The 24,491-nt window shown below is 37.8% G+C and overlaps 1 protein-coding gene across 8 annotated transcripts in view; it reads right to left on the bottom strand.

The window, feature by feature from the left end:
• grip2b (glutamate receptor interacting protein 2b) overlaps window positions 1-24,491 on the bottom strand; it is a 298,092-nt gene that overhangs the window by 90,494 nt on the left and 183,107 nt on the right. Inside the window, exon 1 of one of the 8 annotated variants that reach the window (XM_067416287.1) lies at window positions 19,763-19,891. The exons of the other annotated variants lie outside the window; for them this stretch is intronic. Coding sequence (XP_067272388.1) covers window positions 19,763-19,802 — 40 coding nt within the window. The 5' untranslated portion in view covers window positions 19,803-19,891. Of the gene's footprint in view, window positions 1-19,762; window positions 19,892-24,491 lie in introns of those variants that run through there. 8 annotated transcript variants of the gene reach the window in all.

The following is a 24,491-nucleotide window of genomic DNA, read 5'->3' as shown; positions in this document are numbered from 1 at the left end:
GCAGTTGAACTCTGTCTGTTGACATTTGACAATGTGTCGCTTCGTTGCTCTGATTGGTTGTAGGTCTATCCAATTAAAGGGTTACTTCAGCGATTAGCATATGGCTTTGCATCAGTAGAAACCCTGGAGAATATTCAAATTATTGTGCTTTCCCCCCTCATATCTCCCTGAGACAAGATATTTATGCATTTAATTTCTGGAAAAATTCCTCCTATGATGCAAAATGACGATTTTTGCATCATAGGAGGAATGTTTGCCCAGAGGCTAAAGACTACAGCCAGCAGAGGGAGCTATTTCCGCATGTTTTGAATCAACGCATGGGGGATGGGCGATTACACTCAGCAGGCAGGGAGAGCGCAGCTTGCAGACAGGATCATTTAAACGGAGCTATGGTGAGCAATGTAAGTCTTTTAACTTCTCAAATTAATTTCTATGAAAGTTAAGCTTGCAAAGGCATGAACTGAAACGCGTGCCAGACTGAACTCGCGTTGTGAATGTATGCCGCGAGTGTAGTCGCGATTACCTCAGCTCTCATCACTCCTGCAGTTAGTGCTCAGGGCTGTGACACTCGCGCGGTGACTCACTCATTATATTGAACAGACACGTTCAGTTTTTAATTGTAGTGTCTTCTCTAACTCAGTCACAGTAATGAAGTTGGTGGTGTTGGGAATGGCCTCACTGGGCAGTGAAGCATTCTGGGAATTGTAGTCTTTCATCCCCATGAGACAAAAATACATTTTCTGTCTTTTCTCAGTCTAGAAGACACCAAATTCAAAAATAATTTCACATTTCTACTGCATTGATGACCCAGTTTAAATACAGATTCATCTTCCCAGCGCTGAAGTACCCCTTTAAGGTCTTTCCTGGTTCGGTTGAAACACACCTCATAATCACAGCCCAATGGAGCAGTTTCAGACTTATATTCTGACTAGAATTGAGTATGACCACGTCAGGCTAGTTGCATTCTACATGTTGTCAGTTCTCCATCATTGTCCGACTCCGGTTTGAACATAAAAAGGCTGAACAGTTATCTGAGCTCTTGCTAACTGCTAACATGAGCTCTTAAAGCTCTGCCCTCTTTTTGGAAGCGGCCGGGAGCAGCAACTCATTTGCATTTAAAGGGACACACACAAAAACAGTGTGTTTTTGCTCACCCTAAAAACATGCTATTTTTAACATGCTATAAAAATGGCCTGTGTGTATATTGAGCTAAAACTTTAGCTCATCAGAGCCTTATTTTACAAAAAAAAAAAAAAAAAAAAACATGAAACCAGATATTTTTCCTTAGTCAAACCACATATAGGTTTTTTTTTTAATGATCTGTGGGTATGGTATGAAGCGCACGGCGCAGGTGCACTTAGAGTGTGTCCAAATCCACTTTTGCTAGTTTAACGACGGAAAAAATGGTCAAGAAATAAAGGTAATTCTTTCTGAAATCAAACTGGGTGTTGACATTTTTTTTCTTTTAATGGAATAACACAATCAAACAAAATGTTGGAGAAAACAGCAAAAAAAAACTATATCAGACTCATTTGAAATAGGCAAAACAATTACGCAATGCCAATTTATGATATTTATGATAATAAATGCTGGCATAATATGTGTGCATGTGTGTCAAGTGTAATTTCTTATTTGTCACCAAGTTTAGCCTGTGATGTAGAGCATGCTCATGCAGAATAATGCATTAATATGTGTTTTATAGGTACTAATAAACAGCCAATATCCTAGTAATATGCAAGCTAATAAGGAAATGGTGAGAATCAGACTTTAAACTAAAGTATTACCGATATTGAATAAACACAGACTCTGACAAGCCCATTGGGATGAAGGGAAGCTGCACTGAATGAAGCATCTGGCAGCAGAAAGGACTGATGGCTCTATGACACCAGACTGAGGTTATTCTGTGCGAGGCAGTACGAGTTTGTTGTTGGGAGATAAGAGACTTCTGACAGCAGTTACTAGTATTTTCTTTTTATCTGATAACAGATTGGTTGTCCACATCGCTGTAGTGCAAGCTGATACAGAGGGCAGAAACATGTTTGCAGTGTCTACTTTTCAACTGATCAAAATACTGATTTAATTTCAGCCTTACAGCCTTACTAAAAAAAAACGTAAATATAAAAGCAACCTATAAATCATTTATAGCTGAAATATATGTGGTGCACAATTGGGCTAAATGCCGCTGACATATGCTTAAGTGTGGTTATGAGCGAGTCACGATGTCATACTATTGTTCAGAGTGTCTTTTAGCAGTTTTCCATGAGGGTGTTCTGAGGGACAGCATGTTTAAAACGTTATGTGATTGTTGGGCTTTTAGCATGATAACATTTTTATACAGTTGCTCAGGTGTTCTAGTAAGTTTTAGCATACTGTTGTTAAGGTGTTCTGAGGGGAAGCATGTTTAAAATGTTGTTATGCGGTTTTTTGGGAGTGGCTTTTTAACATGATTAACACATTGCTATAGATACAGGTGTTCAGGTGTTCTGAAAAGTTTTAAAATGTAATGTTATTGTTAATGTGTTGAGCTTTAGCTTGTTTCACATGTTATGTTTTTGCTAGGGTGATCTGATCGACTTTAGCATTTTTAGCATGTTAATTAGGTGTTAGGAGCTTTAGCATGCTGCTATGCTGTTGTTAGGTGTTCTGATGGGCTTTAGCATTTTTAGCATATTATTTAGGTGTTAGGAGCTTTAGCATGTTGCTATGCTGTTGTAAGGTGTTCTGATGGGTTTTAGCATGTTGTTTGGGGTTGTTAGGAACTTTAGCATGTTGCTATGCTGTTGTTAGGTGTTCTGGTGGGCTTTAGCATTTTTAGCATGTTGTTTGGGGTTGTTAGGAGCTTTAGCATGTTGTTTGGGGTTGTTAGGAGCTTTAGCATGTTGCTATGCTGTTGTTAGGTGTTCTGATGGGTTTTAGCATTTTTAGCATGTTGTTTGGGGTTGTTAGGAGCTTTAGCATGTTGCTATGCTGTTGTTAGGTGTTCTGATGGGTTTTTAGCATTTTTAGCATGTTGTTTGGGGTTGTTAGGAACTTTAGCATGTTGCTATGCTGTTGTTAGGTGTTCTGGTGGGCTTTAGCATTTTTAGCATGTTGTTTGGGGTTGTTAGGAGCTTTAGCATGTTGTTTGGGGTTGTTATGAGCTTTAGCATGTTGCTATGCTGTTGTTAGGTGTTCTGATGGGCTTTAGCATTTTTAGAATTTTGTTTGGGGTTGTTAGGAGCTTTAGCACGTTGCTATGCTGTTGTTAGGTGTTCTGATGGGTTTTAGCATTTTTAGCATGTTGTTTGGGGTTGTTAGGAACTTTAGCATGCTGCTATGCTGTTGTTAGGTGTTGTGGTGGGCTTTAGCATTTTTAACATGTTGTTTGGGGTTGTTAGGAGCTTTAGCATGTTGCTATGCTGTTGTTAGGTGTTCTGATGGGCTTTAGCATTTTAGCATGTTGTTTGGGGTTGTTAGGAGCTTTAGCATGTTGCTATGCTGTTGTGAGGTGTTCTGATGTGTTTTAACATTTTTAGCATGTTGTTTGGGGTTGTTAGGAGCTTTAGCATGTTGCTATGCTGTTGTTAGGTGTTGTGATGGGCTTTAGCATTTTTAGCATGTTGTTTGGGGTTGTTAGGAGCTTTAGCGTGTTGCTATGCTGTTGTTAGGTGTTCTGGTGGGCTTTAGCATTTTTAACATGTTGTTTGGGGTTGTTAGGAGCTTTAGCATGTTGCTATGCTGTTGTTAGGTGTTCTGATGGGTTTTAACATTTTTAGCATGTTGTTTGGGGTTGTTAGGAGCTTTAGCATGTTGCTATGCTGTTGTTAGGTGTTCTGATGGGCGTTAGCATTTTTAGCATGTTGTTTGGGGTTGTTAGGAGCTTTAGCATGTTGCTATGCTGTTGTTAGGTGTTCTGATGGGCTTTAGCATTTTTAGTATGTTTTTTGGGGTTGTTAGGAGCTTTAGCATGTTGTTCGGGGTTGTTAGGAGCTTTAGCATGTTGCTATGCTGTTGTTAGGTGTTCTGATGGGCTTTAGCATTTTTAGTATGTTGTTTGGGGTTGTTAGGAGCTTTAGCATATTGTTATGCTGTTGTTAGGTGTTCTGATGGGCTTTAGCATTTTTAGTATGTTGTTGTGAGGTTGTTAGGAGCTTTAGCATGTTGTATAGTTGTAAGGGTGTTCTGAGGAATTTTAGCATGTTGCTATGCTGCTGTTAAGGTGTTGAATGCAATGAGCTCATAATTACGACTTCAGAAGTGGGATGTCCGAAATGTATGATATCACGTGTAGGCAGCATTAGTGTGTTCTGAGGGGTTTTAGCATGATTAGCGTGTTGCTATACTGTTGTTGGTGAGTTCTGAGGGTTTCTTTAGACTGATGGACTTATTGCTACTGTTGTGTTCTGAGGGTTTTAGCATGATTAGTGTGTTGCTATACTACTGTTGTGTTCTGAGGTTTTTTTGTTTGTTTGTTTTTTTACATGATTAGCTTGTTGTTTTACTGTTGTAAGTCTGTTCAAATGGGATTTTAGAATGATGGGATTGTTGCTACTGTTGTTATTGTATTTTGAGTTTTTTTAAGCATAGTTAGCACATTGCTATAGGGTACTGTTATTAGTGTGTTCTGGGTTTTGGTATGATTAACTTGTTGTTATACTGTTGTTAGTGTGTTCTGTTTTTCTTTTTCTTTTTTTGGATGATTAGCACATTGCTATGCCGCTGTCAGGGTGTTCTGAGTGGCTGCTAGGTGAGTACTTAATGGCCTAACGCAGCACACCTTCAAATCTCAATTATATTCTGCTCTCTAGATTGCTGTATTCCCTTCATTGATGTCAGTATGTTTCAAAAACAACTTTTTCGTCAAACGTTAATGCTTAGGGTTAGCCTTAGCAAGCACCGCTAAATAACCATAATTGACTTTGACTGTTTTTCGCTGAACTGCATGCCTCAAAACACAACCTCATTTACACAGGACACAACGGAACAATACACACTCAAGCAATTGCAATCATGAATTCCCTTATGTGGCATGTTGTGTGACCAAACCAAATAAAAATGGAATAAAATACCTTGTACAGCTCACCAAGGAGGGACAGAATGAGACCAGACAAGTGCCAACAAACATAAGCCTTAGTGAGAATGTGAGGACAGTCTGTGGGGAGCAATCTAAAGTGTTTATTGTTGTATTTGTGAATGCTATTACTGACAGGGCTCAACGGTGGGATTAGCTTCCAGCGCTAGCACAAGACCAAACCAACGAAACTCCCTCCCAGCCCACAGAAAACTCCAGCATATCGGCATTCACAGTGATGAGCGGCATTCGTCTAATCCGCTTGCTCGAGGGTTTTGGAAACCTTCACGAGTCACCTATCAAAGGAAGCGATTTAGCTGTGACGGGTACCTAACTCGCAAAGCACGCAGTCATCCGTTTTTGTCATGCACTGAAGTGCCATTCCACAAAAATAGGTAAATAAAATAAAAAAATAATCCTATAGCTTAACCTCAAGGGCCTGGAAGGAAAGTTACATGCATAAATATTTTTACAGCCATAACATACTATGCCAAATAACACCGTCATGGACCGTTTCTGTTTTGGGAGGTATAAGGAGAAATTCTGGATAACTTCATACCCTATTTAACATGACATTTGACCAAAGGGAAAACAACAACCTTTAACTAACTTGGAATTAACTTTTAAGTGATATACATGAGAGTTAATTTCATCATGGCACCTGTAAGTGCCTGAGATACATTGTACAGCAAGTAATCATTGTGTCCTAAAAGTTGATATATGTATATGGCAAGCGTAAGGATTTGAGCGAATTTGACAAGGGCTAAATTGTGATGGCTAGACGACTGGGTCAGATCATCTCCAAAACTGCAGCTCTTGTGGAGTGTTCCCGGTCTGCAGTGGTCAGTATCTATCAAAAGTGGTCCAAGAAAGGAACAGCGGAGAACCGGTGTGAGGATCATGGGCGGCCAAGGCTCAATGATGCACGTGAGAAGTGAAGGCTGGCCGTGTGGTCTGATTAAACAGACGAGCTACTTTAGCTCAAATTGCTCCAGAAGTTAATGCTGGTTGTGATAGAAAGGTTTTAGAACACATGTGCATCGCAGTTTGTTGAGTATGGGGCTGCATAGTATACTGTATATACATTAGAAAGCATCACTAATTAATGCACATTAAAGAACAAAACCATATTACAATATACAGATTATGATACACAATTTTTTTAACTATTCAAAGTCTATTGTGGATGCAGGCTATTCAGCAAGAACCCCCTTTAGTGACTTTTTCAGTGAAGTAAACTGCTCAAATGAATGGCTCTAATTAAACTGAAGATACGGTAGCTATAATCTGAGAGAGCTCAAGTCTCTCATTGTTTAAACTCCACATGTCCTTCCGTAATTACTCCCCATTATCTGCACCAAACAGCTAGAAGCTTTGCCCAGGAAAGAAACCTGCAACTTGGGTGATATGTGCTTCACACACTGATTGCAAAAACACACATTCACAAAGATACTAACACATTCAAACTTTCCAAGAAACACCAACAAAATGCACGCACATGATAGTAACTAATCTTGCAAACTGAATGCGCACCCACAAACACATTTACATACAAAGGCTTTTCTTGTACATGGTACAATCGATCACATGACTTCGCCTTTGGTTGATTAATGATGCAAGGTAACAATATGGCGCAAAACTAACATTCAGATCACGTGTCAAACTGCTGAAATCACGTGACATTGGTGATCAGAATCATGAATCAATCCGCTGATTCATAATGGTTCAAATCTTTGTTTGAGGTTTGAAAACAAATGCGGAAGAGAAGAGAATGCTGAATTAAGTCGTAGTTTTTGTTATTTTTGGACCAAAATTTATTTTCAATGCTTCAAGAGATTCTAACTAACCAACTGATGTCCCATTGGACTAATTTGATGATGTTTTTATTCCCTTTCTGGAAAGGGACAGTTTACCGTACATACATTCAATGGAGGAACAGGAAGCTCTCGGACTAAATATAAAATATCTTAAACTGTGTTCCGAAGATGAACGGAGGTCTTACGGGTGTCGAACGACATTAGGGTAAGTTATTATTGGCAGCATTTTCATTTTTGGGTGAAGTAACCCTTTAACTAGTTAATTCAATAAATACCACCTTGCTTATTGTTTACAAAATGCTTTGGTAGCATTAGCATAGCATAGCACTTGCTGGATATGGACAGCAATATAATACATTAAACATATATCTGTTCTCAAACTAAACTCATGCTCCACTCGAAACCATGATGGTAACCCTACAAAAAAAAAATAAAAATAAAAAAATAACATAACAGAAACTGTTCTAAACTAGCATATGAAAACATTAAACACTACTAGTTTGGCCAATCAATGTACACTTACATCACTGGTAGTTCCTATTATGGATTAGATCCAACTCTGAAGTAGGAGCTAATTTCGTTTCCCCCAAAAGCGTTACAATAGCTAAAATCAATCCCACACCAAAAAAAACGGGTACTTTTGCCAATGGTTATAGGCACTATGAAACTATAAAAAGGTTCCTCCAGGGTAAAGGCCACTATAGCCCCATTTCCACCAAAATGACCCGAAAAATGTATCCCATGAACTTTTTTTCCAGGAACATTTTCCACCAGACCTGTTGCTGTCTGCATTTCCATCATGGTCTAAAGAATGGTGAAGAGGAATGGACTGCGCGCGACTTTTCAGTTCGCATATAAACTTAATAAAGCCTCAACCTCATCGTCGGCCCATCTGTCATACTCCATTATTGATTTGAATAGCAAACAACTCTCACTCCAAGCAACGCAACAGAATTTACAAAATGGTGCCCAAGTCCCACCCCCAAAAGTTCCTGAGCTTTGAAAAAGTACTACCTCACGAGTAGGAACATTTAGAGGGGGACATTTTTACCCAGGATTTGTTTAGACCTTGTGGTGGAAACACACAGAGTACCACTCCCAAGTCTTAACTAAAAGGGAAACACGGATGATTATAGTAATTGTTTTTAGTGTGAACGGGCCTTTAAACCATATCTACACCATATATCAGCATATCAAATTCTTCACATTATTTCTGACAAAGCATTGCCCTTACGGAAATTAACCATGTTTTTTTATTTTTTTATGTAGTAACTATGGTTTAACCGTAGTTTTTGCAGTAAAGCCATAGTAACTACAAATTAACCATGTTTTTTTTTTTTTTTTGTAGTAACCATGGTTTACCCTTTTTTTTTTTTTTTGTAGTAAAACCATAGTAACTACAAAATTAACCATTGTTTTTGTAGTAAAGCCATAGTGGTTTTTACTACGATAACCTTGGTTTAATTATAGTTTTCTAGTAAAACCATAGTAACCATAAAAGGAACCATTCTTTTTATAGTAAAGCCATAGTAACTACATGGTTTTTACTACTGTAGCCATGGTAGTTTTGTAGAAGAAAACCATAACTGGAAAAGGCCAGAAATATAATTTAAAAAGAAAAGAAACGAAAAGAAAAGAAAAGAAGAAACTGACTGCTAACACCCGTATATGTCAAGACTATGAAATAGCAGCACACTGTTGTTTAAACCTACTGGAAAAGGCTTAAAACACTGTCAGGGCTAACCACCATAATCATCCAGGGTCGTGTTCAGAGACACTCTCAGGGAGCTGAAACCATACCGGCGGGGGCGTGTGTGTTCTGGAACATCACGGCAGCAAGGTTTCACCACCCTTATGTCTAGGCCTCTGAAATAAATGTTCTTTGAAACCATGTGGAGGTGAGTAGGAACTAGCATTTCAGATCAAAGCACATCTGCACAAACACCACGCTGGGAACTCTGTGCAGTGTGCCCTATGAGCGGTGCCACATTGTCATTATGCACAGGAAGACATATTTCATGTTCCTAGGGATTATGGGTACAGAGCACTGCGGTAAAGGAATTTCGCAGGGTTTCTGACCATGAACGAACTGGGACTGAACGTTTTTCGGATGATTTGGGTTTAGGGTCATTTTAAGTTCAGCAATCCAGAGGGACGTTCCTTGAATAAGTATAATACAATACTTATTCCGTCCCTTCATTCCGTAGTTAATGATCCAAACCTTGCCATTATCTGCTTTCTTGAAGCATTCTGAGGCTAAAATCCTGATGGAAGTGTACTCGGTATAAGGGTTAATTGCGTATGAAAGCACTGTTTTGTTTTAAATACCGGTATCCATTTGTTTAATGTAAGGCAATAGCGCTTAGCAATATTTACAGGTACATTAACCCAAACCGGTGTTTTAAAGTACGCCATTAAGCCTCACAGCTGCCAATCACATCCTTTCATGTGTGCACAGCTGTTCCTTTTAAATATGCATTGGACGTGCTTTTGACTAAACAAATAAGATGGCTTTCAAAGCAAACATGCTAATTAGAATTGCAGTGAAGAATAGTGAAGATTTTTGATCCGTTACAAAACCTAGTGTGCTGCCTACAAGACAACACTTGGCAGGTCCCTATTCCAAAATGTAGGTGGCAAGCTCATGGTTGTTTTTAGCTAAATTACAAGCAGGATTGCTTGTTTTTATTATAGTCAATCTCAGACTGCATTGCAAAACATTCATCCAATGGTGGACAATGCAATACTGAAAAGTAGCAATAAACATTATAAAAGTTCACCTGATATTTGTATGTGCTCTGTATTTATAGAATACTACGTTGTTAGCGTAGCAATAAGCTAGCATCAAACCATACTGAGAGTTGAGTCTCATGTCTCAATATTTACCCAGTACAGAGGCGGACAGAGTACACATCTTACAGACACCCCTTGCTAAGTTTTACTCAAGTACAAGTAAAAGTACTACTGTCAGATGTCTACTTAAGTAAAAGTACTGAAGTACTTGTTTTTAAAAGTACTTGAATATCAAGAGTACATTTTCTAAATATTGCATTACTATTGCCACAGTGCTTACATTATGTGCATAAACTACATGGAGTTATGAAAAATGTTAATACCTTGGAGAATATAAAAGGAATTGAAAGTAAAATCAAGTCATTTTCATCTTTTTAACATGTCGCTTTATTTAACATTTCTCACTTGCCCACAAGGCAAAAGCAAAATGGCAACGCTCTGACAACCCTCTGCTAGAGTTTTAATGGATGTTTTGCAGCCACATTTAAACCTGACTGTGTTAAACACACACATACTCAAGAACATCACGGGTCGGCACATTCCCAGATGGACCTGCTGCGTCTTCATCCATTGTTTCGTCTCTTATTTAAATCTGACCATGGAGTTGAATTTGTCGGAAAGCTAGAGCTTATTGCTGTTAGGCCGTCCAAATCAGTGGTGCCTGCACAATCCAATCGCGTTTGAGAGGGAAACAACAAATTTAGGGTTTCCAAGAATGTTTTTTTTTATTTTTTATTTTTTTTTTTTAAGTAGTAACGGGTAATGTAACGGGTATGTACGGTTATGGACAGAAATTTAGTGTAGTAGAGAGTACAATATTTGCCTCTCAAATGTACTTTACTCATGAGTAAAGTCATGTCATGAGTAAACCCTGAAAATGATACTCGAGTAAAGTACAGATCCCTCAAAATTGTACTTAAATACTGTACTCAAGTAAATGTACTCTGTTATATTCCAGCTCTGACCCAGTATTTGTGTACCACATTGTTAGCTTAGCAACATGCTAACATGCAAAATAGCTAGAATCAATTAAGCCAAATTTTGCTATGAATTTTTAGAGCACTGAGATAAGAAGGACAGTTTTGTCTCACTATTTACACAATAGGTGTTTGTGTGCTATCAAAGGATTAATTTACTTATTTCCTGATACTTTACTCACCCCCATCTCATCCAAGATTTCCGATTTCGACGTGATTACATCATCCGTGATGTGTTGCAGAGCGGAGCAAGATGAACAATTTAGGTTAAAAAGTATATAAATGTTTACTTATTACTGAAAACGACAGATGGTTTCGCTAGATAAGACTGTATTCCTCGTCTGGGATCGCGAAGAGCCTCCGAAGCACTTTGAAACTGCATTGATTTGGACCTTCAACCCATTGGTTGCCTTCAAATTCCATTATGTGGAGAAAAATTCTGGATTTTCCTCCAAAAAAAAGAGGTAATTTCTTTTTGACTGAAGAAAGAGAGACATGAACACCTTGGATGTGATGGGGGTGATTAAAATATCAGGAAATTTTCATTTTGATGTGAACTTGATGTTGATGTTAACTTCAGACAGTACTGGAATCAATTTGCTCAGTATTTGTGTGGGCTACATGAGCTCATTGTACCACATTGTCAGCTAAGCAATATGTTAACATGCAACATAGAATCAATTTAGCCAATATTTCTGTGAGCTATAACATTTTTTAAGGCACTGCGTCGATGTGCGCTTCATGAGAAGGATGGTTTTGTTCCTATATTAATTTAACGCTTCCCCCGCCAAACATAGAATTTTCTGTTATTTATGAGAAAACGCTTCCCTGCCAAAAACGGAATTTTCCGTGTTTTCACTGTCAGACGATAGAGGGGCGCTATTACGCATCTTCTGAATGAGTACTGAAGGAAGACGCAGTAAAACAAGTGATCATATGCAAGCAGATATGCAAAATAAAGTGATCATCATTAAAAATCATATAAATGTTACAATATAAATCAAAACTATCTAATGTCACGGAATGCAATTTTGACCCAGGATGAGCTACAGGTCTCTACAAGTATTAGGGGTGTTAATGGACTCGATCTACTCCATCTGTGTTTGATCAGAGCTCTGAATCTGATCTGGATCTAGTCTTTCACAAAAACGGGATTTTTAAAAAAAAGTGTTGCGTTTGTTTAATAAAACTTACCCATATTCAAGTGTTGATAAAAAAGGAATGCATGAAGCTAGAATAAAACTTTTTTTGTTCGTTTAAAAGAAAAGAGTCCGCTCTTTCTTTGATAGTTACGTCACAAACAAAGGAAAACCAGTGTGAGGACTCAAGTGCAGAAAAATGCTAATTTATTATAAAATAAAACATAAATCCTAAACAAAACACCCACAAGGGGGCAAAACACATAATAAACATAAAACCAAAAACTCAATAACCATACCAACAGAAGTCATGGGGGAACAGGAGACGTAGACAGTACGCCGATCCGACAAAGACTGACAAACACCAGGAGCTTATAAAAGGGAACAAATGAGGCAGGGACCGAGGGAACACAGGTGGGAGAAACCAAACACTAATTAGATAACAAGGGGGGAGGGCTCAGACAATGACAAAAGCACAATGGCCATACTTACAAAACCCACATGTGCACACAAGATGGGACAGGCATGTGACAGATGTTGCATGATAGGCTCAGATATTCATAAAACTAAATCTTCTCTGGGCTATTACATTTTTGTTAAAATGTTCAAAAAACCCTGGCGGTGTTTTACATATTTATTCCTATTAGAGTACCACTTTGTTAGCTTCATGCTAACATCAAACCTTCAATTGCAAGTATAGTTTAGGAACTTGTTGCGGATTTGTATTTCGCATTTATTGGACCACTGATTCAAAACAGCTGTTCAAGGACGTATTTTAGATTGCTCTGTTGAAAAATGCTCAAATATATTAATCTATGGTTATATTTAATGTCAGTCGATCATCTTTGATTGAACAAAGTGGAAATGGTGCTAACTTCAAAACGAACCGCTGGTAAAATGGCGGGACATGTTTTCTCCCTTATTTTAAGAACCAGTGAAACCCATTTCATTTGGCAGGATATTTTTACAATGCTAAATCTCCAAAGGAACAGTTTAAATTGCCCTGGCAAAAATGTAAGATGCAGATGCCGTTTTCATGACCGTTATAAGGTGATGTTAGACAGCTTGGGCTATTCGTCTGACAACAGGGGTGTAGGAAGTTTAACAGCGAACAAATTTCAGCACGTTAACCCCCGACCCCTCCTTCTGGCTGTCTCCAGCTCACACCGGGAGATGTAATACATTCCCACCCTCGAGACATGACCATAATTCACAGCCAATTTAAACAGACAGACTAACAACCTGTCATCAGGACATAGCCTAGTAGATGGCCAGATAGGTACAAGCAAACCCCTGTCGTGTTAATATCGGCTCTACAATTCAGTGTTGTATTTTGCGAGATTGAAAACCAAGCTGAATACTAATTTAAGTGACAGACGTAGGCCTATTAATTCACAGAGCTTTTATGATACACAAAACACTATCCTTGGCACAAAGCTTGTTTCATATTCACCAGGAGATTCTTATTCTAAGGAAAGACTATTAACTGAGCAAAGAGTTGAGGTGCTTGGAAAGACAAATCGTTCTAATTCAGGGCACGTTCAACACTCGCTTCATCTTTTCACATCAAACTTGTCATTACTTGCCAGAGCACTACAAATATGCAATGATTACGCCCATGATTATTTAAAGAGTTATACTTCAGAAACATATAATTACACCTAGTCCACCTTCCATCGCTATAACTTACTTTCATCTGAATTTCAACTCAATGGAACAAGCAAAGCTGCATCTGGACAAACAAGGCACAATTAGTATAATGAGCGGTTTCAAAATGCCAGCGACGTAAATGAGAGATTAGTCACAGGAAAGACAGCAAAGGAGGACGCTGTGCTCTTCCACATTATACGTTTCGGAAAACCACTGTGTGGGCGTTGGAGGCTGTTGGCGTAATCGCTGTTTGTTCAAGTGGAGATGCTTAAAGATGGATTATTTGATTGCAGTTATCATGGATATTCACTGTTATTGGGTTCAATCAAATGTTGGGCTTCATATGACTGAAAAAATAAATCTCATTATTAGGATGTGCTATTTCGAAAAATGTAAGAGTTTGGATTATAAGAACATAACAATACAACACAAGCGCTTAGTAAGTGTGTGTCAGAGAAGATAAAAAAAAAAAAAAAAAAACAGAGAAAAATAATGATAGAAGTTTGAAGTTTACTGTAAATCAAATCTACTAAACATGCTATTTTATTCAAAATATATATGTTACAAATGACCTGGACTCTAAAATTGCTTTAAAATCAAAGCCATATGTTAAATTGGAAGTTGATATGAGCAAAATGTATCTCCATCTATTGAAATGTTTGATGCCTTCTCCTGCATAAATTAAAACATTTCTGTCAATCACCTCACAAAACAGTGTCCAAATATGGAGCCGTGAGTGTCTGACCTTTGCAACCATATGTGTTTTGTCATGATTTGATTTTTAAAATGGTGAGTAAATTTAGCAAAACTCTGTTATTTAGGATTTGATGTTGATTATTTTTTTCAACCAATGGTGTGGTTTTGGGGTGGGTCTATCAATTTGACTTAAATTACAGAAATAAATAGTATCTTAGTATAATATTTATAAGACCACATAATAATTATAAGACCACATACACATGAGATAAAGTTTCTATTTATATAATATATATATATATATATATATATATATATATATATATATATATATATATATATATATATATATATATATATATATATATATAAACAAAACTGAAAAGGCTAGAAAAAATGTTTAAAAAGAATTGGTCTTTCTTAATGGTGGCGGCCATTTTGAGATCTCATGACAAGCCAAAAAGAAAATAGCTTTATCTTGCTAAAGCTCGCTGTTATGATGGATGACTGTGAATCAAGTATTTCTACAATGGCATCGATTATACTGCAAACTATTGATTTTGCGTGATGAGGCATCCACACAACTAGGTGTCAGGATAAGTCTGAGATGACAATTGTATTTTTTCCTTAGCATTTTTCGTATACAGACGACAGCGTTGTCAGAACGATTCCTGTTCACACAGATCTGCGAAAACGACAAAAAATGCTGTATTATTCATGCCAGGCCAGTAGGTGGCAATATCACTTTGTAAAGAAACACTACGTGCCTATAGACTGAACATGTAATACACATGCATATGACGTCACGTTTTCACAAATTCACGTTTTTGTAGTTTACACGGAAACAATAACGTTATCATTTTCAAAAACTTGCAATTTGAATCCCGTTATAAAATGTTTGCATTTTCAGGCCCCCAAAATGGCATCGTTGTGTAAATAAACGGCCAAAGCGCATAAAAAGTTTCACGGTTTTAGTTGAAAACGGTGTTGTGCATCCTTACAAATAAAATTGTGAGGTACAAAAAAAAAATACAGCTTTTTAAACTCTACTTCTACAATACTAAAAATGCTAATCAGGCGTGTTTTGGATTTTTCATGATTTTGTTTAATTTATAAAGGTGCTGTAAGCCAAAATGTTTTATATTTAATCATAATTGTACAACATTATTATAGGGTTCAATAAAATGTTGTGTTTTTCAGACAGAAAAAGCTAGCTCGCTGTTAGGATGCTCGATTTCCTAAAATGTACATGTTTTAATTAAAAGAGCATAATGGTAAAATAAAAGTACAGTAATTATGTGTTTTTAATTTTTTTTTTTTTTTTTTACAAATTTAAAGTTTCGTGATGAGGAAGGTTAATGATGCACAGTGCAAAGCCCAAAATTACTTAATTATTTTAAGTTCTAAAAATGTTCTGCAAAATAATATTATAAAAAAAAAATGTTTTGCTTTGTTTTTATCCACTTTATAAAGGTGTAATTTTCCATCATAACTGTACAATATTGTTGTATTTTGTTCAGATGATTTAGCTAGTTTATTTTGAATTAAAAAATAATAATAATTTCAACCAATTTACCATCAATACAGTCGCTGCATCCATTGCGTCCACCATGTTTTCTCACTCACATGCCATTAACTCAGAAACTCAAGGCCTGAAGAAACTCAAAGACAAACGAATATATAAAAGATGCGAGAATGAATAGCTATGCAATGAATAGTTTGTACTGTATTTGCAAATTTATGAGCTGAGAAGTCACAATTGAGGAGTATTTTTACATGACAATGTACTAAAACGGAAAAGTTTTTACTTTGCTTTTTTCGTATATAGAGGTCAATGTTTTTAGAATGATCCCTGTTCACACGGATCTGCGAAACCGACTAAAAATGCTGTATTATTGATGCCAGGCCAGTAGGTGGCAATAGTACTAAAGAAACATACAAGCCTGAACACATAATAAACGACATCATGTTTTCACAAATTCACGTTTTTATAGTTTACACGGAGACGATAACGGTATCATTTATAAAACTTGCACTCTTAAATGCATTTTTAGGCCCCAAAATGCTGTTGTTGTGAATGACCACATTTTTTATGGGGTTGAAAATGTTGTCGATTTAGTCAGGTGCATTTAATTCACATTGATGGGAGTAAAATGGTGATGTACAAAAAAATTCAGCTTTTTTAACTGTTTGTTTTTTGTTTGTTTTTTGCTTTTTCACGATTTCAATCGATTTTTAAGGGTCCTGTAAGCCAAATTGCAATATTTAATCATAATTGTACAATATTGTTATTGGGTTCAATAAATTTCTAGTTGTAATACAGCGAACAACAGTTGGAACTAGCGAAAGAAAGAACATCAACGCCGCGGGAGGCGATAGAGTTTCAATGAGGTAGCGTTACACGGACGTAGGAAAATTAAGACCTGTTTAACATTATTTAAGACCTAGAAAGCAATGTGCTTCAGTGAATTTAAGACCTTTCAGGCCTTACATTTGTTTTTATCCAAATCCAGACGTTTTTATGACTTTTTATGGCCTTAAATTCTTATTTTTAAATGTATGACTTTTTATGACCCCACGGAAACCCTGAATATAATGTGATTAAGCTGCTGAGGGAACGTCACAGCACAAACGCTGCAGGAGTCAGATTACATTCACCATCATGAATGAGCTGATGAGCACTCGTGATGAGAGCTGAGGTAAACACGACCGCGCTTGCGGCAAGCATTCACAGCGTGTGTTCAGTCTGGCGCATTTTCAGTTCATGCCTTTGGAAGCTTAACTTTCATAGGAATTCATTTAAGAAGTTGAAACACTCACTTTGCTCCGCATAGCGTCTCCATGAATGCCTGCAGCTGCGAGCTGAGCTGTGAGTTTGATCCCATCCCCCATGCGGGTTGAAAACATGTGGAAATGGCTCCCTCTGCTGGCTGTAGTCTTTAGCCTCAGGCCAAAAAAATCTGATTTTTTTCTAGAAATAAAATACATAAATCTCTTGTCTCAGGGGGATATGAGTAGCCTAGAAATCTAGACGCACCCTAGCGGCAGCAAATTTAATTTGCCCGCAAGTGTGGTCTAGCAACTCTCAATTCCTATCTGAGCTGTATTCCTCAGAATCTGGACGGGCCAATCACATCTTGTATAGAGTCGGCGGGTGGGGCCATAATGACGATGGCCGAGTTGCGTTTGCGTGCTTCTAGTAACACAGAAACTGGCGAACGGCGGCGGTCTTTCGAATCAGCTTTGACCGCGACTCTGGAAGACTTGGAGTTAAGCTTTTCTCTGAGAAAAGAACAAAGAGCGGCACTGAAGTCATTCTTAAAAAGGGAAGATGTGTTTGGAGTTTAGCCGACCGGAGACGGCGAATGTTTAATCAGTCAGCGAGCTCCCCTTCACCGTCGTTGCTCTGGTTGGTGTAGCGCTATCCTATCGCGTGCAGAGGGAGTTTGAAAGACAACCGTTTATCCCGCCCCTCGGATTGAGCCCTGTCTATGGTGAGTTTCCAGACCAAACATCTTGATGTGGGTCTGGCTTGTCAGGCTAGGATATGAGCACAATCATTTGAAAATACTCCAGGGGTTCTACTGATACAAAGCCATATGCTAATCGCTGAAGTAACCCTTTAATTAAAAGGTTAACATTTCTTTACTGAGGAAGGTTCTTGATGCGCACCGCAAAGCCCCAAATGTGTTGATTATTTCAACCAATGGTGTGTTCTACAACCAGAACATAAATTATTAATTATTCAATCTTAATCTGTATATCATTATTGGGTTCAATCAAATGTTTTAAAACAGTGCCATATTTTGTTTATACAATTTAGCTATTTTCGATTTAAAAAAATATGTAATTTCAATAAAATACAGTTACTGTTTTCATGTTTTTTCACTGATACGCCTCTAACTCAGAAACTCAAAGCTCTAAGAAACTCAAAGACAAAAGACAGCAAAAGATGCGAAGATATAGCTGTAAGTCCATCACTCCTAAAAATAAAAATTCCAAACGTTTTGGTAAAATACCATAAAAGAGCCATTTTTGGAACCATTCAGTGAACAGTTCATTCTTAGTGTGAAGAACATGTTAATAATATAAAGATTCTTTTGTGGAATGGAAAGATTCTATGGACGGTAAAGGATGTCCATCGATTCAATGCCAATGACGATTATTTTTAGGTGTGTAAAACATCAGATTCTAATGCAGATGTTTTACAGGATTGTATTTGTTCACAGGATTATAGGATTGAAAACACTTGCTTCAGCTCAGGTACAGAAAAGCAACGCATGCTTATGGACGATAAGATCTCTCAATCTCAGCTAGTGTCTAAGCATCATTACTAACACACACACACACACACACACACACACACACACACACAATCGTCTGGTCCCCGCTGGGAGAACATTAGACTGAGCTCTGTTGCGTGACGGCTTCCTCTGCTCCTCTTCATTAGATCAGCGTCCCCTGACTCGCTCAACTGAGCCCATAAATATGGTTTCATCTCCAAACACTGTCATTCATAAGCAGCAAAAACAGATCACAGGGGGATTCAACATACATGTTACTGTATGCCGATCTGAACGTATGAAACAGCAATTACAATGTACACACACGGAGAGAGACAGCTTCATGCATTTAATATTTAAGACCCTTTATTGCCATAGTAACAGCAGCTTTAAGAATTTGTACACATCACACAATCCTTTCACAAAGTGGAAATGTAGTACAATGATGGAATCATGGTACTCATATACCATGGTACGGGATGATTACCATATCCAAATGACATTTAAAACATGATACTCCAATTTACTTTTAAAAAGTAATTATCTACATCCAGTAATGTTTATGATAACACATGGAAGTCAAATTTCACCCTAAAAACTAAAAAGAAAAAAAAATATATATATATATATTTTGCTTAAAGAAAAATAAGTCTGTTTTAAGGCATTTTGTGACATTATTTTCACAAAAATCTACAATATTTTGCTCTGAATTTCGATGTTTTACTCTTTTCTAAAGTAATAATATTAAACATATATCTATTTATTATTATTATTATTATTATTAAAATCTGAATACATTAAAGGCATAATTGACAAACTATTATAAATGACATTATATTATGTTCTGCATTATAGTGATAACTCTAGTTATCATTATCATTTGTCTAGTTCCTTTCTTTCAAATTTGGGGTGAAATATGAATTGTTTTAGACTTATTCGGAGGGTTTACCATTGTATTATATCTGAAAAGCCATGGTAATACTGGTACTTTGTGGTAGTACACATTATTTAAAAGGTAAAATGTCATTTATACAATTACAGCAAATGGAAAAAAAATATCAGTATGTGTAAAATGGACAATATCTGCAAGAACACACTATACAACATATGTTCAGTGTCAGCCTTCCTATTCCTGAATGTCCTTCATTAGGCAAAACCTCATGAAGAACCAACCCAGTCCAAATAACAAGATTAAACTGACCACCTCGAAAGCAAACTTTGGCTAACTTCACCTCACGTTTGTCAGATTTCTCAACTGAGAATTCACACACACACACACACACATCTCTATTATAAAACTAAAGGATCCACTTGTATTTTACAATCAATGATGAATTCAATAAAGAGCAATTCTCACCAAAACTGGTCTTCACTTCTCTCCGTAGCCCACAGAGCATGTTGGCGTGCTTGATTCAAACACACATACACACACACACTAACCGAGAGACAGAAATGCAGCAACAGAAGCGCCCCCCTGTCTGGTCACACGGTTCAGCGCTGTGTGTGTGTGTTTAGTCTCTCTCACACACTCGCATTAGGGACACACACACTCTCTCTCCCCTAACTCTAAGCTGTCTTTTTGTCGTGTGGGGCTATACAGTGCCTCCTCCCCTACATATTTTTTGGTTTCTCCTTTGATTTGCTTCGCATGGATGTAAATCTTTGTGCTGAATGAGGAATTCATTCTGTTGGATGTAAAAGACAGCTAAAAACGCTTTGGAGCGGATGTCTTTTCTGTTATCTTCAGGTTATTGTTTTTGGAAAAAGCACATTCAAATGTCAATTCTTTTCATTTCACTTGAAAGGTTACTGCTGAACTTTCAAAAAAAAAAAAAAAAAATCCCACCTCAGGCTCAGAGTATCAGGGACGGTTCCTCAATGGTTTTCCAATCTTATAAATTATGAAGTAAACTATATACTCAATATGTGCAGTTGTCACTTGGAGTAAGTAGTTCTTGATCTAATAATTGAAAAAAAATTATACTGTTGCTGCTGTAAAGTGATGAAATAAAATGTAGTTTGAACGCCCAAAGTTTGAACGTCCATACTTAATTATAGATAAATGGTTTAAATTCAGGTACTATCACATTGTAATAAATACATTTTACAGGAAGATTTGTGTAATAACATTTAACTAAAGATGCATAATATAGTATTTTTGTCGATATGCTGATAATCCCGCAACTGAATAAAAAATAAATACGATAATTTGCGACTTTTTACCTTGCAATTCGGACCTTTGTTCCTCAGAATTTGACTTTATAATTTGCAATTGCAGGATTATATCTCACAGTTCTGAGGGAAAAAAGTCAGAATTGCAAAATAAAAATAAACTCACAACTGCAAAAAAATATCACAATACTAAGTAATCGCAGACATTTCTCAATACTTTGTTGAAGCACCTTTGGCACCAATTACAGCCTCAAGTATTTTTGAGTATTGTGCTACAAACTTGGCACACATATTTTTGGGCATTTTCTCTCATTCTTCTTTGCAGAACCTCTCAAGCTCCATCAGGTTTGATGGGGAGCGTCAGTGCAGAGCCATTTTCAGATTTCTCCAGAAATGTTCAATCGGATTCAAGTCTGAGCTCTGGGTGGACCACTCAAGGACATTCAAAGAGTTTTCCCGTAGCCAATCCTTTGTTATCTTGGCTGTGTGCTTAGGGTCGTTGACTTGTGTCCTGTTGGAAGGTGAAACTTGATCCTGGTTTTCATCAAGGATGTATCTGTACATTGCTGCATTCATCTTTCAATCAATCCTGACTAGTCTCCAAGTTCCTGCTGTTGAAAACATCCCCACAGCATTATGCTGCCACCACAATGCTTCACTGTTGGGATGGTATTGGCCAGGTGATGAGCGGTGCCTGGTATCCTCCAGACATGGTACTTACCCTTTAGGCCAAAGAGTTAAATCTTTGTTTCATGAGACCTGATAATTTAGTTTCTCATGGTCTGAGAGTCCTTCAGGTACCTTTTGTCAAACACCATGGCGTTCATGTGCTTTTTACTAAGGAGTGGCTTCTGTCTGGACACTCTACCATACAGGCCTGATTGATGGAGAGCTGCAGAGATGGTTGTTATTCTGGAAGGTTATCTCCTCTCTCCAGAGAAATGCTGGAGCTCTGTCAGAGTGACCATCAGGATCTTGATCACCTCCCGGTCTAAGGCTGTTCATCCCCGATTACTCAGTTTGGCCGGACAGTCAGCTCTAGGAAGAGACTTGATGGTTCCAAACTTCTTTCATTCACGGATTAGGAAGGCCACTGTGCTCATTGGGACCTTTAATGCTGCAGAAATGTTTCCCCAGATCTGTGCCTAGATACAATCCTGTCTCTGGGCTCTACAGACAATTCCTTGGACTTAATGGCTTGGTTTGTGCTCTGATGCACTTTTAACTGTGAGACCTTATATAGACAGGTGTGTGCCTTTCCAAATCATGTCCAATCCACTGAATTTAACACAGGTGGACTCCAATCAAGTTGTAGAAACATTTCAAGGATGATCAGTGGAAACAGGATGCACCTGAGCTCAATTTAGAGTGTGATGGCAAAGGCTGTGAATACTTATGTACATTTTATTTTTTATATTTTTTAATAAAATAAAATGAATCCATTTTGGAATGAGGCTGTAACATAAAATGTGGAAAAATTGAAGCATTGTGAATACTTTCCAGATGTCATGTAAACTCACAATTGCGAAATAAAAAGTCAGAATTGTAAGAAAAAAATTCAAAAATGTCAGTTATTAATGCACAACTGTAAAGTAAACAAAGTTGTAAAGTAAAACAAAACCTTTTGTGTAACAAAGTTGAACTTTAAAGCTTAAGAAGTCCATTAAAAGTGCAATTATTCTAAAATGCTGGTCAAGACTGTAAAAAAAAACACATACTTTGGTTTAAAACATGGTCAAAAAGACTTACAATTTCGGAAAGATCAAACGATTATTTTAAGAGGGACAAATATTGCAGGATAACAGGGTTGATCCACAGAGATCAATTCTGTATTTTCTCAGTGCAACTGCAATTTGCTAGCCTGACAAGCCAGACCCACATCAAGATGTTTGGTCTGGAAACTCACCATAGACAGGGCGCAATCCGAGGGGCGGGATAAACGGTTGTCTTTCAAACTCCCTCTGCACGCGATAGGATAGCGCTACAACCAACCAGAGCAACGAAGGTGAAACGGAGCTTGTTGATAGATTAAACATTCGCCGTATCCGGTCGGCTAAACTCCGAACACATCTTCCCTTTTTAAGAATGACTTCAGTGCCGTTCTTTGTTCTTTTCTCAGAGAAAAGCTGAACTCAAAGTCTTCCAGGATCGCGGTCAAAGCTGATTCGAAAGACCGCTGCCGTTCGCCAGTTTCTGTGTTTACTAGAAGCACGCAAACGCAACTCGGCCGTCATCATTATGGCCCCGCCCGCCGACTCTATACACGATGTGATTGGCCCATCCAGATTCTGAGGAATACAGCTCAGACGTGTATTGAGAGTTCCTAGACGACACTTGCGGGCAAATTAAATTTGCTGCCGCTAGGGTGTGTCTATATTTCTAGGCTAGCAATTTGCAACATATTGTATTATAAATTAAATTATGGTCAATTTTTATTAATAAAAAATATGCATTTTTGGACAAATAATGGATTCTTTTAAAATATCTTTGTAATTAATATAAAATGAACATGGTCACATCAAATAGTATGACTAAGTTCTGTAAGGTACACTATATTTCCAAAAGTACTGGGACACCCCTCCAAATCATTTAATTCAGGTTATAATCACGTCCATGGCCACAGGTGTATAAAATCAAGCACCTAGATATGCAGACTGCTTCTACAAACATTCGCTCAGTGAATTCAAGTGTGGTACTGTAATAGGTTGCCACCTCTGCAATAAGTCAGTTTGTGAAATTTCCTCACTACTAAATATTCCACGGTCAACTGTTAGTGGCATTATAACAAAGTGGAAGCGAATGGGAACAACAGCAACTCAGCCAAAAAGTGTTAGGTCTTGTAAAATCACACAGTGGGGTCAGCGCATACTGAGACACATAGTGTCTCAGAAGTCACCAACTTTCTGCAGAGTCAATAGCTACAGACCTCCAAACTTCAGATTAGCTCAAGAACAGTGCATAGAAAGCTTTATGGAATGTGTTTCCATGGCCAAGCAGCTGCATCCTTATATCACCAAGTGCAATGCAAAGCATGGGAAGCAGTGGTGTAAAGCACACCACTATTAGACTCTAGATTAGTGGAGACATGTCCTCTGGAGTGACCAATCACCCTTGTCTGTCTGGAAATCCGATGGATGAGTCTGGGTTTGGCGGTTGCCAAGGGAGTACTTGCCTCACTGCATTGTGCCAAATGTAAATTTTGGTATAGGGGTTGTTTTTCAGGCGTTAGGCTTGGCCTTTTAATTTCAAGTGAAAGGAACTCTTAATGCTTCTCTATCCTTATAGCTGGTCTCCCCCAGGACTCCTTTCAGACAGATACTAACAATGACACCAAGACCGCTCCTGCTACAAAATGCTCCCTTACGATCTAACATGCCCCTCTGACACAAATGACTAATAAAACCTCTTTCCCTCCATCTGCCTCTGTATATCAGTCTCTCGTATTCCAGGAATTTAGAAAAGATCTGCAACGGGTACATTATTTACATACAGTTTATAAAACTGAAAACATTTTGAGTACCAAATTTAGACACATACAAACCAATTGACCAAAGAGGATTGTTAGAATCGCTGGAACCTTCTTGAAGGTATCGGAGTATACTAATAATGACTCGAAAACAGGATGCATGAATCTTTTAAAGACCCCATGAAATAAAATTGTTTGATACAGGCTAAGCTAGAATTTTGTGCTAACAGAGTGGCCCTCTTTACACCTTGAGATGTTTTACACTACAGAAGCAATCCGGTCAAATGTATTTTCTACATCTGAAAGCGGTCGAAAGTGGACAAGCCCAAAACGTTTTAGACGCCTGTATTTAGCAGCGTCCACTAATGATTCAATCGACCAAAGCGTTTCTTAGTTTCAGGTCTAAACAAGGCCTATGCTAAGCTAATATGCTAGTATGGGTTGCTTG

Source organism: Pseudorasbora parva, chromosome 14, assembly GCF_024679245.1.
Source record: "Pseudorasbora parva isolate DD20220531a chromosome 14, ASM2467924v1, whole genome shotgun sequence".
NCBI lineage: Eukaryota > Metazoa > Chordata > Actinopteri > Cypriniformes > Gobionidae > Pseudorasbora > Pseudorasbora parva.
Note: the sequence above shows the minus strand (reverse complement) of the source record. Positions and strands in the feature narration are given on the sequence as shown.